At 36.9% G+C, this 14,943-nt stretch overlaps 1 protein-coding gene and 1 pseudogene across 1 annotated transcript; both read left to right on the forward strand.

The window, feature by feature from the left end:
• Window positions 1-114: 114 nt before the first annotated feature.
• On the forward strand, window positions 115-7,336 carry LOC147545096 (nuclear pore complex protein NUP88-like; annotated as a pseudogene).
• A 6,351-nt stretch (window positions 7,337-13,687) lies between these two features.
• On the forward strand, window positions 13,688-14,149 carry LOC147545097 (uncharacterized). The gene has a single exon (XM_086635792.1). The coding sequence runs from the start codon at window positions 13,688-13,690 to the stop codon at window positions 14,147-14,149; it is 462 nt and encodes a 153-aa protein (XP_086491918.1).
• Window positions 14,150-14,943: the final 794 nt, after the last annotated feature.

The raw sequence follows: 14,943 nt of genomic DNA on the forward strand, positions 1-14,943 counted from the left end.
TCTTCAATATCTCTATCATTTTGTTGGTGTTCAAGTTAAAATCTTGTTTGGTATAGTTAAGTGGGTAAATTCCTTTAGGTTTGCAACACTTGTTTCTTGACCCAGATAGTATGCATGACTTGCAGTGCAAAGGATACTTCTTATTTGCACCAATCTTATGTTGTGCACGAACTGACGGAACTACTTGTGATTGTGTCAAGCAACTTGTATTTAGCTTTCACCTGTTATCCTAATTAATCTGTTCGAGGTGTTACAGATTATATAGAGCTTATGACAGTTTCTTCTTTAGTTTGTGAATCCATTGAATGGATAAGAAGTAACATATTTCATACTGCTGTCTTTCGTTCTGTCTACATGTTAATAAAGCTCTTGTGAACCAGTGATTATCACTTTACTGCGCTATTGATATGTTTATGCTTGGGCTGTTACATTAACAGTGTATCACTACTTCTTCTTATTTTTCCCCTATTTACAGGACAGTTATAGTTGGTGGTCAAATTTATTTCGACAACAAGAATTCTATTCGAACTTTACAAATTTTATGGCACCCCACAACTGATACTCATTTGGGGATCCTCTCTTCGGACTCAGTTTTCAGGTATTATTACTTCCCTCCTAAAAAGGTATACGAACATTGCGGATTTGAACGAGCAAAGGCTTGATATTCTGATTCGAACTGGTCATAATTCATATTTTCATCAGTGCGAGAAACAGTTCATAAAATGTCCAAGGAGGTGATTGACGTATTTGAAGTCGTTGTCTAAAGCATCATAAGAAATATTATCAAGTTCGAGAGTTTGTTGTACTTGCTGCCTTCATTAATATTAGCAGAATTCACATGGGTGTGAATAATTCCTTCTCGTATTTGCCGACTTTTTTAATTTGTCTTCAGATCTTGAAAAACCAGAACAGGAATATTACTTGCAGCCAGTGGAACCAGGTAGCTAGATGCAGCAATGCTACATCAATATGCCCTGTTGGCTTCTCGTTGGGAGGGAATACTTATTGGACAGATCTACTGTAAAGTCCAAGTGATCATCTTTTTTTCATCTCCAAGGTGTTGGAACTTTTCTAAGTTTTTCGAAAATAAAAATTGTAGGGTCCTCTAAGTAAAGTATGTCGTGCTGATGAAGTGGATTTTGAAGTCCAAGGTACAAAGTGTGAAGGTCGAGCGGTGGGCTTTCTTTATAATATAATCAGCAAAGATTCGGTCCTGGTGACAGCTTGGAGTAGTGGACAGCTGCAAATAGATGCTCTCGCTGATGAAATTCAACCAGTCTGGAATATTGGTAATCCACCTCGTGTATGTGTTGATTCTGATGATCATATACTTGGACTTGCGATGATTTGTGAATCAACTCTGGGTGATCTGCCTATTGTGAAGCTCGACCAGCCACTTGATCATACTGTTTGGTTGGGAAATCCACCGCTCTATTGAGTCTTGCAGTTGTGGATTTGGCCCTACCTAAAGACATAGGTAATGGTTCTCTTCTTTCAATGTTTCCTGATCCCCTCATCCCACAAAGAATATACTGCTTTCATGGTGGTGGGATAGACTCTACTGTATTGCATTTTCTGCCTTTCACGAGCCAAACAAGTGGGAAGTGTAAACGAGACTAATATCTACCATCGGATCATGAAGACAACAACAACATGTACCGTTAGATGATGAAGACTTAACGTGATATTATTTATATATCTTTCAAATATATTGTTTTCTATTGTATTTATAAAAGATATATTGTAATAGTGAGAGGATATCTTAATTAATTTTCTTACCTAATAGGGTGACTGTGAGACTATATATTTCGGTTGTAATCAAGGATTCGTTTGGATATTCATGGATTGTGGGGGTTTTTAGGGGGGGGGGGGGGGGGGGGGTTACTTCCCCTCAAGAATGTATAGTACTGGAGAAGATTGGAATATGTTATTGCCATATCATGTTGCCAGGGACAGATCCAGGATTTTAACTTAGGCGGTGCGGATTTACATACCTAAATAAATTTTTTTTCCAAACAGAATCATTAAAAAGGTATTTATATCCATTAATACATCAACGATTACAAAAGCAATTGACCTTTACGAGAGTTCATATTTTGAAATATTCGCTTAATCGATTCATTGCCAATTTCACTAAAAACTTTTTTTTCAATAAAGACTACTAAACTACATTCGGTCACGGACCATTCATCTTATATCCTAAGTGTGTTTTAACAAGCTTCATAGTTGAAAAAGCTCTTTCGACGAAGACAGTTGCAACCGGCAAAGTTAGCGCTAAAGTGGTAAACAAATAAACTAAATGATATGCTTTATTTCTTTTAGTTCCCGCCAATGTTCTAGCAAGAGCTCAAATCTCATCTAAATTTGAGAAATCATCATTCTGTCCCATATCGTAAATGTAATAATTAAGCGGAGAATAAGTAGCATAATGTCAAGACTAGATGAATTGAAATTTGTAGCAATTTAAGATACATGAATTGAATTTTATATGAATTTAAGATGGTTAAATTTAATAATTTCAAAATATAAAATTAAAACAGTTAAAAATGTATAAAGTGGAAATTGAACTCCAAATCTTATGTTCACTTTTCCAAAATGTAATAACCATTGGGCCAAGCTCTTGTTCATGTCATCTTTAAGTATACACAGTTAGATATACAGTTATAAACACGCACTCCAAAAAAAAAAATTAAATTGCTTAATGAGGGATTCGATCTCATGACTTTACACTCATAAGGAATTGCAACCCATTCCTTAACCACTAAGCCAAGGTCTTCTTCATGTCATTTATATACATCATTAGATACATAATTTTCTATACCTATGTAAAAAAATAAAAATACTACCACTATTTTTGTTTTTCGGGAGGATCCAGGGGGTGCGCCCGCACCCCCTCGCCCCCATGGATCCGCCCGTGCATGTTGATACTGAAAAGAGACCTTCTAGCTCAGAGGAGCTTCAAGAAGTGGATATCCCAATAGTTATAGGCAAGAAACTTCTTAGTGAACCTAAGGTGGTCCTTGTTCCCCAAGCCTCACCAAATCTACGATCTGTTTATGCTGATTCTATCGAAGGAAGACAACCTGTTGGGTTTCGGTGTCCCGATTCAACGAATTGACTCAACGAGTCTCTAATCGAATCACTGGTGAAACTGGTTACTACTTTGATTATATTTGTAAATCAATCAAAAACACTTTCGTTGCAAATTAATGGAGAAAAACTAAGGATTAAAACAACTCAATATCTTTCGTATTTCTAACCGGCAATGTCTGTTATCCAGAACAGATGATTCGTAGTCGAATCTCACTATCGATTTAAGGTCGGAAAGAGGAATTGTATTCCTTCTGTGTTTACTGATTTATTACTTTAGAAATCAACACACTTCTGATTTGAAAAATCAGAATGTCTTTGATTAAGAAATCAGATAGACTAAAAAGAAAAATCGGAGGACAAGAAGATTTTTAATCGAGGCGAGGTATTTCTCTTACCGTAAGACAGTTGACGCCCTGTATTGTACCGAACAGTTACCGGCGTTTGTCTCCTAGGATACAATGATTAACCTTTCGATTCAATGGTACTTCGAATCAGAAAGTAGTCGAACTTGAAAGTATACTAACCTCTGACTTAATGCAAATGGACAAACTTCTTGCTTATGAAACTCCTTAAATACTCTATCAAATGATCTTCTTAAACTATCTAAAATGAACTTCTAATAATGCTTGATGTTGATGCTCTGGAAAAACGGAATCAAATTTGGAGTTCATTTGGGTCCTATAAATAGGTTTCGAATAAATGGATCCATAAGGGACACTTCTGTTGGGTTTTAGGGACGAATCTGTTGGAAGAAAGAGGTGACGGATCACTTAGTTCCAACAGTTACTTGTCGGTTGCGATTAGGACCATCAGATTGCTCTCAAAATCTCGGAAGCAACGTCATCCATTGGATCTTGAGATGCATACCGAAAGTAGCCCGACACCTGAAGGAATTTAACCGTTAGATTGAGGTTCGGGAGATGTCCCACTCCGCGCCTGACACGGGCTTGACCAGATCCGTTGGATCTTGCGCATTTGCGCGGAGCGAACGCCAACCGTCTGATGGGCGTGTTTGCTTTGCGTAAATGGTCCCCAAACCAACTTTTTCTTATTGCGACTTAGTCCTTAAATTAACCAAACATCGATCAAACTTCAGACTTGAATATCTCATTCATCTGGAATCGGATTTGAGTGATTTTTGGCTCTAAACTTAAGAGCTCGACGAGAGGAACGCAATGGCTTGCTTCGTTTCTGAGTTTGACGACTTGAACCGATCCAAAATTGGCTCTGATTCCAACAAACCCTTCATCAGTACTTCAAACTTTTCAACGAAAATTATGTGGAGTATGCGCACAAGGTAAGCTACAAGATCATTTTTTTCCTTTATGTTTGTTTTTGTCTTTCTAAAATGTAATTATCTGTCATAATTTTGTCTAAATTATAACCCAGATTGAGGGTATTTTTATAAAGTTTCATTTTGCTGACTTATCCTACGTATAGAGTACTTAGAAATTGATAGGTAGGAAATAGGAAGGAGATATGCCAAAAATATTTGGTCGTACGGCCTTGATGGATTTCGAAATGTTGATCCTTCGGGAATGGAGTTCGATTCATCCAAGTTAACCGAAAACTGATTTTAACTATTCTTTTGTATATTGAGGCAAGTCAGGCCATATTTTTGATCTTATCATAACTCACGAGTTCAAAATGGTATCCTGCAATTTGCTGATTTGCTTGCTTGTGTCTATTTTGGCAGTATACTCCAGGTATGGTTTGAACTCAAACATCACAGTACGTACATGAAGAGAGTGATAAATGAACAACGTTCTCGTTTACGATAGGCACAACAGAAGCTTTTGCAAGTTGAGGATTGTTAGAATATATAGTCTCACATTGTCCCATTGTTAAAACTTTTCTCTTGTACTATTCCTTATAAAGATCTTATGTAAGAGCTATGAAAATCAATACAATCAATACAATTTCCCTTTCCTTACATGGTATAAGAGCTTCTAGGTTTCGTTCCTGGGTAATAGTTAGTCGTTTATAGTCTTCCGCTTTGCCGGCGGCGGTAGTCCCATTAATGGCTACCGTCCGTCGGATTTTCGTCGGTTTTTAGTTTTTTACTTCAAGTTTGGTATTTCTCTTCTATTGTCCAAATCTAGTCATTATTCAATACTCTTCTCAATAGTATTTGAAAATGATGAAGATTAACATGAAGAAGAAATCAAAACAAGAGTGATTTGTTGAAGAAATCAAAAGATCTCAAGCATTTCGAATGTCTCAAGTTCTCCACAGCGTGAAATCTATATGGATCAATGGTTATTTAAATGAAGGTCTATTTGAGATGTGATAAATTGAAAAGCTATTAGAGAGGGGGAAAGATATCATGGGTTTTTCTTGAACTAGTTATTTACCCCATGTTTATCTTGAAACTATGCTTATAGTTGTCCAAAATTTTGATCTACTAAATGATGCACACCACATGTTTGATAGAATGTGTGAAAGAAATGAAGCTTATTCTCATAGAGGGGTTTCTTTTGATTTTTTTTTTTTTTGTAAACATATTTGTGGGTTCGTTAATGGCAAGCGAATTCACCCTCTTGCTTAATTTACTCATACTTCTTATATCGAAGATGAGAACTCTCAAATGTTTGTTCCTTTAGTGAGTTATTTTGTTCCTTTAAAACTTTTCTAATATGATCAAATGAAGAGGATAGGAGATAAGAGAAAGAGTATAAAAGAAGAATTGAAGTGGGAAAAAATCAAGAATGATAATTGCTACTGTTTATATTTAACAAAGCACAAAATCAAGTAGATAAAAGGCTTGAATTGCATTGATGGTGTTGGGTAATAATCGTGTGATGGCTATTAAAACAAAGATAGAAAGAACTATAAACAAAACCGGGCAATGGTTAGTAATTGTCAAAAGACAATGGATCGTCATTGTCAAAAGATAGGAGGACAATGGTTCGTAATTGTCAATAGACCTGGCAATGGTGCCAAATTTTCTTCAAATGGAGAAAAGAAAACAACAACAACAAAGAAGAACCGCAACAAAGAACAACATCAACAACCACATAGCAACATCAACAACAACAACAACAAAAGAACAACATCTACAATTTGTTTTTTAGGAAACTCATGAATTTTTACTAGCAAAAGTCATTCTTTTGAGGGGGAATATTAGAATATGTTATGCCATATCGGGGTTAATGTGAACAATACGAGTAATCCAAGACAAGCAATAGGAATAGTAAAGAACAATCAAGAACGGAACACAGAGATTTACGTGGTTCGGTTGGTGAGACCTACTCCACGACGACAACAGCGCGATGATTTCCACTATAATAAGCAAACAAGTTTACACAAGAGATTCGTGAGATTGTGCTTACTGATATCTCCTTAGGGTTTAGTTTATATAGCCACTAAACCCTAATCCCACCGCCTCACCGACTCTTGCTACAACCGACATTATACACGAATAACACTAATCACCGACATAAGCCTAGCTTCCGCATTTCAGCTGTCTCAGAGTCCAGCTCTGCCTCACAGCCCTACCTCGCATACCAGCTCTGTCTCAGCAATCAGCTCCGCTAACGAGTCCAAAATTCGTTGCCGAGACCCTGTAAACGGGTTGGCGGGTCGTAAACCGGGTTCGATACCAATCCATATTCGAGTCACTTCTAACAGAATATATAGTCCCACATTGTCCCATTGTTAAAACTTTCTCTTGTACTACACCTTATAAAGATCTTATGTAAGAGCTATGAAAATCAATACAATTTCTCTTTTCTTACAAGGATCAGCAACCCAGTTTGGACGATCGTCTTAACTGTGCAGTCCAGGTCCACGAGCATCTAGAAGAGTGTTTACGGACATTGAGAGACTTGCCCGACGCCCACAAAAAACCATTGTCTAGAGCAGAACGTGACTTCAAGGCTGAACTAGGGACTTTCAAATGTTATTCATTTCCAAAGCAATTCTGTTGAAACCCATTTCTTGAAATTGATCACTCCAATTTCCTGTTGTGCAGATAGATTTACCGGACTGGAGTTGGATGCTCTGCATTCATCTATCGAAGCTCTAAATTCGAGAATGAGAAAGTACACACAGTCCGAAAAAGGTAGAACTGGATCAAACTACCAAGACAAATAGCAGCATTGGGGAGGAGAATAACTTCTGTGCCAGATAGGTTTCCCACCTCAGATCAACTATCGAAACACTTTCACTAGTCAATAGAGAGAATTCAAAGAAGGTTAAGTTGGTTGAATCTGCACTGAAAAAGATGGAGACTAGTGAATGATAAAGACAACAGTTTACTAATCAAGGGATCCATTCTATGAATCACAGTGATGCGCGATTGAACAGTAAGTTAATGATTTTCAGGATAAGCTCGTGGTGGTAAATTCCAGACCTAATTGTAGTTGTTTCTTTGAAAAATACATAATCTGAAACATAAACCTGAAAAATCAGAAAGAAGTTAAGAACGTGCTTAATTTTAAATTTTTATCACTATAAAACAGATTTCTCTTGTTATGGTCAATATTGGACTCTTTAGAGGGTGTTTGATTTTTTAGCCCTCAGAAGTGCTACCAAGGGCTATGTCGTTTGTTTTAGATCACTTCTAAGTGTATTATTTTGTATTAACTCTAAGTAATACAAAAATGAGTGATTGTCTATTTTTACCTTAAAATGTTAGCATTTCATACGAACTCATTAAACTCATGATTTAGTTAGAAAAGAACCAAGATTTATGACTACTTTGTGTTGAAAACATAAATAAATAAAGATTATGAAAGGAAAGGGGTTAAGTTGCATCATGAAATTCAGGTGGTTCAATGATTAGTGAAGGATGAGAGATGAGAAAAATTTAGGTGAGAGATGAAGGGGAAGAGTCTTTCCAAAAGCCATGAACAAATTTTGTACTGATCAATTATTTACGATTTTGTTTTTAGATATGATTATATTGGTCTTTATATATTAAGTGTGGTAAAAATGTCTTTTTAGTACTTATGAAGTAAGTAAACAAACTAAGCCCCTCCTTAGAGTTTACTTTTTTACACTTCGCCATCACCTTATAAGTGATTTTCATTTATTAAGTGATTGCCCGCACTTTATAAATTAAAATCACTTAATAAGTACCAAAATCACTTAGAGAAACAAAACAAACTAGTGCAGCACTTAGGGGTGGGAATCGGACCGGGCGGGCAGTCCGCAGACAACCACCCTCTCGGTCCGGACGGAACGGACACATGCCATCAATGACCGCTCGGACCATCGGACTAAAGGGATTTACTTGGAAAAAAATGTCTGTCCATGACCATTTTTTTTGCCGGACCAGTTGGATAGCGGTCGGTCGGGCACCGGGTTTAATGCTTAAAACATAACTAAAGATGTCTTAAAAAAAAATAAAGATCTCATTTTATTGAAAAATTACATACGTACTTTCAACATACATTTAATAACAAAATATTACTTTAAATGTAACTTAAAACATAACTAAAGATCTGTTCACCCTCTTCAACTTTAGTTGCTTGTTCATTTAAATTGTTCATCAGGGGACTAGACACTAGATCAGAAACTATATAAACATTAACAAAAAAAAATCAGATTTGTAAACTAAAATAAGAAAACAGAAACATAAATCATCATTCATATACTATACTATAACACATGCCCACATCGATCATCATACTATACCAAAAATAAGAAAACAAAAAAGATAAAGATAAATATAAGAAAAGATGAAAATGAGTCTTAGTGTCTTACCGAGATTAGATCTGAAGAAACTTTAGGAACTGAAGATCTTCGACTGATTAATCTAAGGGAAGAAACGAAATCTCGAAGAGAACAAGTCTGTGAAGATCTTCGACTGATTAGGCTTTAGGAACTGACGAAGAAGAAGAACTGAGGAGGAAACGAAAAGAGGCAAGAGAAAGAGGTTCGGTCGATTAGAATGGGATGTTCAGGGTTAGAAGTTTCAATACTTGTTTGTATATGATTACCCTAGGTATTAATCTAACCGTTCATATCAAAACCTTAGTTAATCTAAGGGACAATAAGGGACAAAATACATTCGGACAGGCAGACGGTCTTTAGGTCGGGCGGACGTGGGCAAGGGTTGTTGCCCGCATCCGTCCACTTAACCCTTCCCGATCAGTCGGGTTTTGTCCGAGTCGGTTACCGGGCGTCCAAGGATCCTGGTGGACCCGGACGTCCCTGGGCGGATCTGGGCTTCAAACTAAAATCCCACCCCTAGCGAAAATAACATTAGAAAATCGATTTTCTTACAAGAAGAACAAAAAAAGAGGCAAAATCCTTTGTTCCAAATTAGGAACTGGATTATATATAATTAGAAAAGAAAAAACTTTCCAATTTGATTTAATTACATAGCGTTTCTTGATAGACATGACTTCCTAAAGCACAATTACTTTTCTTATATCAAAAATAGCAACAGCCACTACTCCTTTTGCTTATAAATTTGAGTCAATTACTTATTTGATTATAAAATTTTCTTTTCATTTTATTATATCAAAAATAGCAGTGGCCACTACTCCATCTCTTATTAAGGTTTTAATACCTTTTTACCACTATATTTATAGCAATAATATTTAATTATATTTATTAAGAAAGTCTATTAATTTTATGATACATCTAATTTATTTATAGACGATTTTATTATCTATATAAGGTAGAATATCAAAACAACTACTAATAAAACGTATATTAAAATATATTTATAAAGATATCACTATTTTAATAAAACTTTAAAATTTTATTAATAGAATACATTAATATTTAATATAATAATAAAGTTATTACGACATATAATATTTATTAAACAAACCATAATGAAGCGTATTACTACCGCTAAAATATTATAAATGTAACATAAAATATTTAACCACAAAACTTTTTTTATAATTAAATATAAATTTTATTAATGTAACATAAAGAATTTATTAACACGTGTATAATATTTTTCCCATTTTAACCTCATTATCAACACATTTGTTTATTTATTTATTTTTTATATATATATTTTTTTTCTATTTTACTAAATTGTTATTCTTGCAATCATTTTAAATAGAGAGTTTAAGTCTCTAAAGGAACTGAAGAAATTTTTCAGTGTTAACTCATTGGATGAAACTTTGTGGACGACATCTCTAATCACACTTCCCCTTGTTTCAAAAGGTGCGTATGAACTGAACAAATTTTTTAGTGTTAACCCATTGGATGAAACGTTGTGGACGGTATCTCCAATCACACTTCCCCTTGTTTCAAAAGGTTCGGATGACTTAGTTGAAACATTATAAAAGGCACCAACGATATACAGTTTCCGTTGGATGTAACTTAAATATATAAATATTAATTTATATTGATTTAAATTTATATGTTTCTATATATATATATATATATATATATAAATATATATCTAATTTTATATTTTAAGTATTTATATATTGATTTTGTAATTATATATATATATATATATGTGTGTGTGTATTTTAAGCAATTATGTAATTTATAATTTATAAAGGTATATATATATATATAGCAAAAAAAATTATCTAAGTATTTTATATACTAGCTATAACGGCACAAGCAATTGTGTTTGGAAAACTACACAAGGTTAATGATTTGGTCGATAAAAATGAATAAGAAATACATCACAATTACAAACAATAAGAAACAAAAAGACATTAAATTTTTTTTAAAAACAAGTCATAATTTAAAAAAAAAAATGAAAATCAATTATAGGTGTTGAAAGCTATACAAAAGGTTCCTATAAGTTTTCAAGTCGCTTAGAGAAAGAAAAGATTAATTTTACTTTTATAAAAGGTAATTCAATTTGATCAAAAGAATCAATTAAAGATAAGTTGTTGGTGAAATTTAAAGAAGAAACTCTAGAGAAAATTTATAACAAAGAAAACCTTATTAAAGAATTAACGGCTGATGATGAGACATGAATTGTCTCTTTCTTTTACTCAGGTGTCTTTTACGGAGTTCAATGTGAAAAACAGATAAAATCGAGAGAAATACATACTAAGGGCGTTCATGTCATTTGGCGATGAGGGTAGTCTGGTAATTTTGGTTAAAGTTGATACTCCGATGGAAAGTAGAGTCAAGACGAAACGGCGAAAGCGGAGCGGAAGTCAAACCGGAGTTCGGATGAGAAAGTTAGGTACCGTTTGGCTAAGCTTAAAAGTAGTAAAAAGTCGCATTTAGCTTAACTTTAAGTACTTGTTGTATCAGAGTACCGTTTGGCAAAATTAAGTGGGTGCTTATTTTAAGCCATATTGGGCTTTTTGTATGGAAAAGCTAAAGCTGCAAATTGTAGCTTCAACTTATAAATTTTTCGGGAAGCGCACGCCTTAAAAGGCTGAGTGATGATAGGTAAGTTTTAAAAATATATAGGTTTTTGGTTGTAGCCGAAAAGGTGAGTTGTTCTCATCCTTCCTCCTCTCTTCATCTCGTTACTTGTGCAGAGAAAGAGAGAGAGAGAGGAGAGAGAAAAAATTAGAGAGAGAAAGAATGGAGATGAAATTTTTTCCTTTTTTAATGTTTGAAGGTCGCCGGCCGGATTGAACAACCCAACCCAAAGAGGTTCTCCACCTACGCCCCTAACTGGGAGGTCGACCATGATCAGTTAAGAGGTATCAACCCTGTTTCGCCTACAACACGATCAAATCAGCCCTAAAGTTTCTAAAGGAAGAAGGGGGGGGGGGGTCTGTGTACGCTACGCCGATGCCTCACACCCTAAACTGGGAAGGCAAAAGCGCGTCAAACATCTTACCTACTCAATCCCGAAATCTCCCTAAAAGATTCCAGTCGGCTAAAGATCTTAATTGTTTAAGTAAGTTTAGACTTCAAGAGTCTCAAAGGAGGAAACATCTCCTAGAAGATCTATCACCTCGGCAGGATATCCGCGAAGTATCCTTGAACTTAGGAATTTCTATTGATCTTAGATACGAGATAACTACAAGAGGAACCCTAACCACGAACAGTGGGAAACTTTCCTAAATGGCGGATCACAACCGCCTCATCTACACCATCTAATCACGGTCGGTCTAGCTCAGCCTATAAAAGGGCCCCCCATCGTCTTCCACAAGACAACTAGGAAATCGAAGACATCTTGAAACACGATCACTTTTGAGATCACTTACACTGAGTTACCCTAACTCGCCCTCAAAAGGTTCAATCAATATTTAATCTTTTACTGCAAAGAGCAACGTCATTGTCTTGAGCGTCAGAGCGGTTTTCGAACCCTTTGTAGGTTCCCCCTAGGATCTTAAAGAGCAGTAGCAGAAGCGAGGAACAGAAGTAGAAAGCAGGAATCTTACTCGACTTAGCAGAATATCTTATCATAACGGATGTTGTCATGCATCAAGTCCCTATTTCATGTTGATATAACGAAAGACCAATTTTCGACATCAGTATTTGGCGCTAGAAGGAGGGGATCTCTGCAGCAATATCATCAATTCGGTAACCCGATTTCTCTCTTAATCTCAAACTAACCACCTTTTGTTACAATCATGTCTTCAGACAGTAACACATCTGAAGAGATCAAGGCCAAAAATCCTCCCCCAAAAGAGGTTATGGCCGAGACTGGACAACCCAAAGAGGAGAAGGTACAAAAAGATGAGGAAGTAGAGAAAACGGCGGATATCACAGTACCAATGCAAATCGGAGACAATCTCATCGAAATCACCTATGTCGGCAGTACGTTAACCGAGGCCGAAAAAGAAGAGTTGAGCTCTTTCTTAAAGGAACACCGTCATGTCTTCGCCTTCGGGACCGACGAGGTCTCAGGGATATATCCCACCGTTATCACTCACACATTGAACAACAAAGAAGGAAGCAGACCCGTCAAACAGAAGAAGAGGAATTTTGCACCAAAAAAGCAAGTGGAAATCGTGAAATAGGTCGACAAGTTGCTGGCCTCGGGAGTAATATGGGAAACACGGTATCCAGATTGGTTAGCCAATGTGGTGCTCGTACGCAAGAAGAACAATACGTGGAGGATGTGCATAGATTTCACCAGCCTCAACAAGGCCTGTCCAAAGGCTAGCTTCCCCCTGTCGTCTATTGACCAATTAATAGACTCCAAGTCAGGTCACGAGTTGCTCAGCTTCATGGATGCCTTCGCGGTAGGGGTGAACAACGGTCGGTTTTTTTCGGTTTTGGCTCGAGCCGAAGCCGAACCAATAAGTGACGGTTTGACTAAATCGTCGGCCGAAGTCGAGACGATCATTCTGCCGACCGACGTGGTTCGATTCGGTTTGGTTCGGCTCGGTTGAGTTCGGTTGATCAGTTTAGCCGAACACAATTTAAAGAAAATTGTAAACTAATGTTATCCAAAACCTTAATGAGTTTACCCCTGCTAGTCAGCCAAAACCCAGGAGACGAGTTGATTGTTTACCTAGCAACCTCAAAAGAGGTAGTTTCAACGGTGGTGATATAGACAATTGAAGAAATAATGCACCCGGTGTACTTCGTCAACAAAGTACTAAGCGGAGGAGAGCTGAACTACCCGACCGTAAAAAAGCTAGCCTACGTGCTGATCTTAACGACTAGGAAATTGCGGGCATATTTTCATGCCCGCACCACGATCGTGCAAACCGACCAACCTCCCAGAAATGTACTCCAAAAGATGGATCTGTCAGGAAGACTGACTAAAAGGGCAGTGGAACTCACCGAATTCGATATTAAATATGTGCCTCAAACTGCAATCAAAGGACAGGCGCTAGCAGACTTCATATCAGAATGTTCCATTTCCACAGCAGAAATAGGACCAGAGCAGATCTGGACTCTTTTCGTAGACGGAGCATCAAGCAAGGCAATGAAGGGTGCAGGAGCCGTTCTGATTTGTCGCGAAGAAGAAAAGACCTTCCAGACGACAATATTCAAGTTTGCCGTCACAAACAACGAGGCTGAGTACGAAGCTTTACTCGCGGGACCACAGATGACCCTAAAAGCTAGAGCTACCAGCATCCGAGTATACAGTGATTCCCAACTCGTCGTCAACCAGATCAATGGGGATTATGAGGTCAAAGGAATCAATATAACAAAATACGTTGGAAAAGTAAAAGACCTGGTCCAACACTTTGCATAGTTTACCATCACAAGAATTCCAGGAAAACGCATTAGCAAACGCCCTGTCCAAAATGATCAAAGGCCAGGCAACCTTGCCAGGGGTAATTTTCCAAACACTAGAAGAAAGAAGCATCAACAAAGCGGCAGAAGTACTGGCTATCAGAGTAGCTCAGGGAGTCGCATTGATGAGACCGTACGTGGAATACCAACAAACACAAAAGCTGCCCGAAGATGTCAACGAAGGCAAAATGATCTGGAGAAACGCCTCAAGATACACCTTACTCGGAGGACTCCTCTACCGAAAGTCCCTGATTCATAATAGTTCATTTACTCGTGCAATAAACTGAACAAGTGAGATTATAATGTGTTAAAAAAACTTAATTTATATGCCAATATCAATAGGCTAGTAAATTTAGACAATTTTAGTATCAATTTCAAACTTAAAATTGAATATGAAGCTCACAAGATTAATAATGTAACTACATGTATGACTCAAAATCCGTCATTTTTAAGAGTGCCCCAAAAATCCACGATTAATGAGCCTACGAGATGGTCAAACTCATTAATTCATGGCTAATGGGTCCGACCCATTCATCTTCGGACACCCGAAGCGACGGTGAAATACCAAACACATCCAGCTCTGGATAAAGAGGTTAGCCTTTACCTCCTCAACATACCTCCCACCATATATCCGTTGAGGAGACGTTACAGACGTTCAAAGCGATAGTATATACCCGTTAGGAGGTTACGAATCTCCATAAGTTACCACATTGAAGACGACAACTCCTTGCCAAGCTATAGTCGACCATGGAC

This window comes from Eschscholzia californica, unplaced genomic scaffold (genome assembly GCF_041429995.1).
Source record: "Eschscholzia californica isolate CP2 unplaced genomic scaffold, dmEscCali1.0.p SCAF_4, whole genome shotgun sequence".
Taxonomy (NCBI): Eukaryota; Viridiplantae; Streptophyta; class Magnoliopsida; order Ranunculales; family Papaveraceae; genus Eschscholzia; species Eschscholzia californica.

What these genes read in the sequence shown, in the direction of transcription:
- LOC147545097 (XM_086635792.1), top strand. Translation starts at nt 13,688, where the DNA reads ATGGATCTGTCAGGAAGACTGACTAAAAGGGCAGTGGAACTCACCGAA.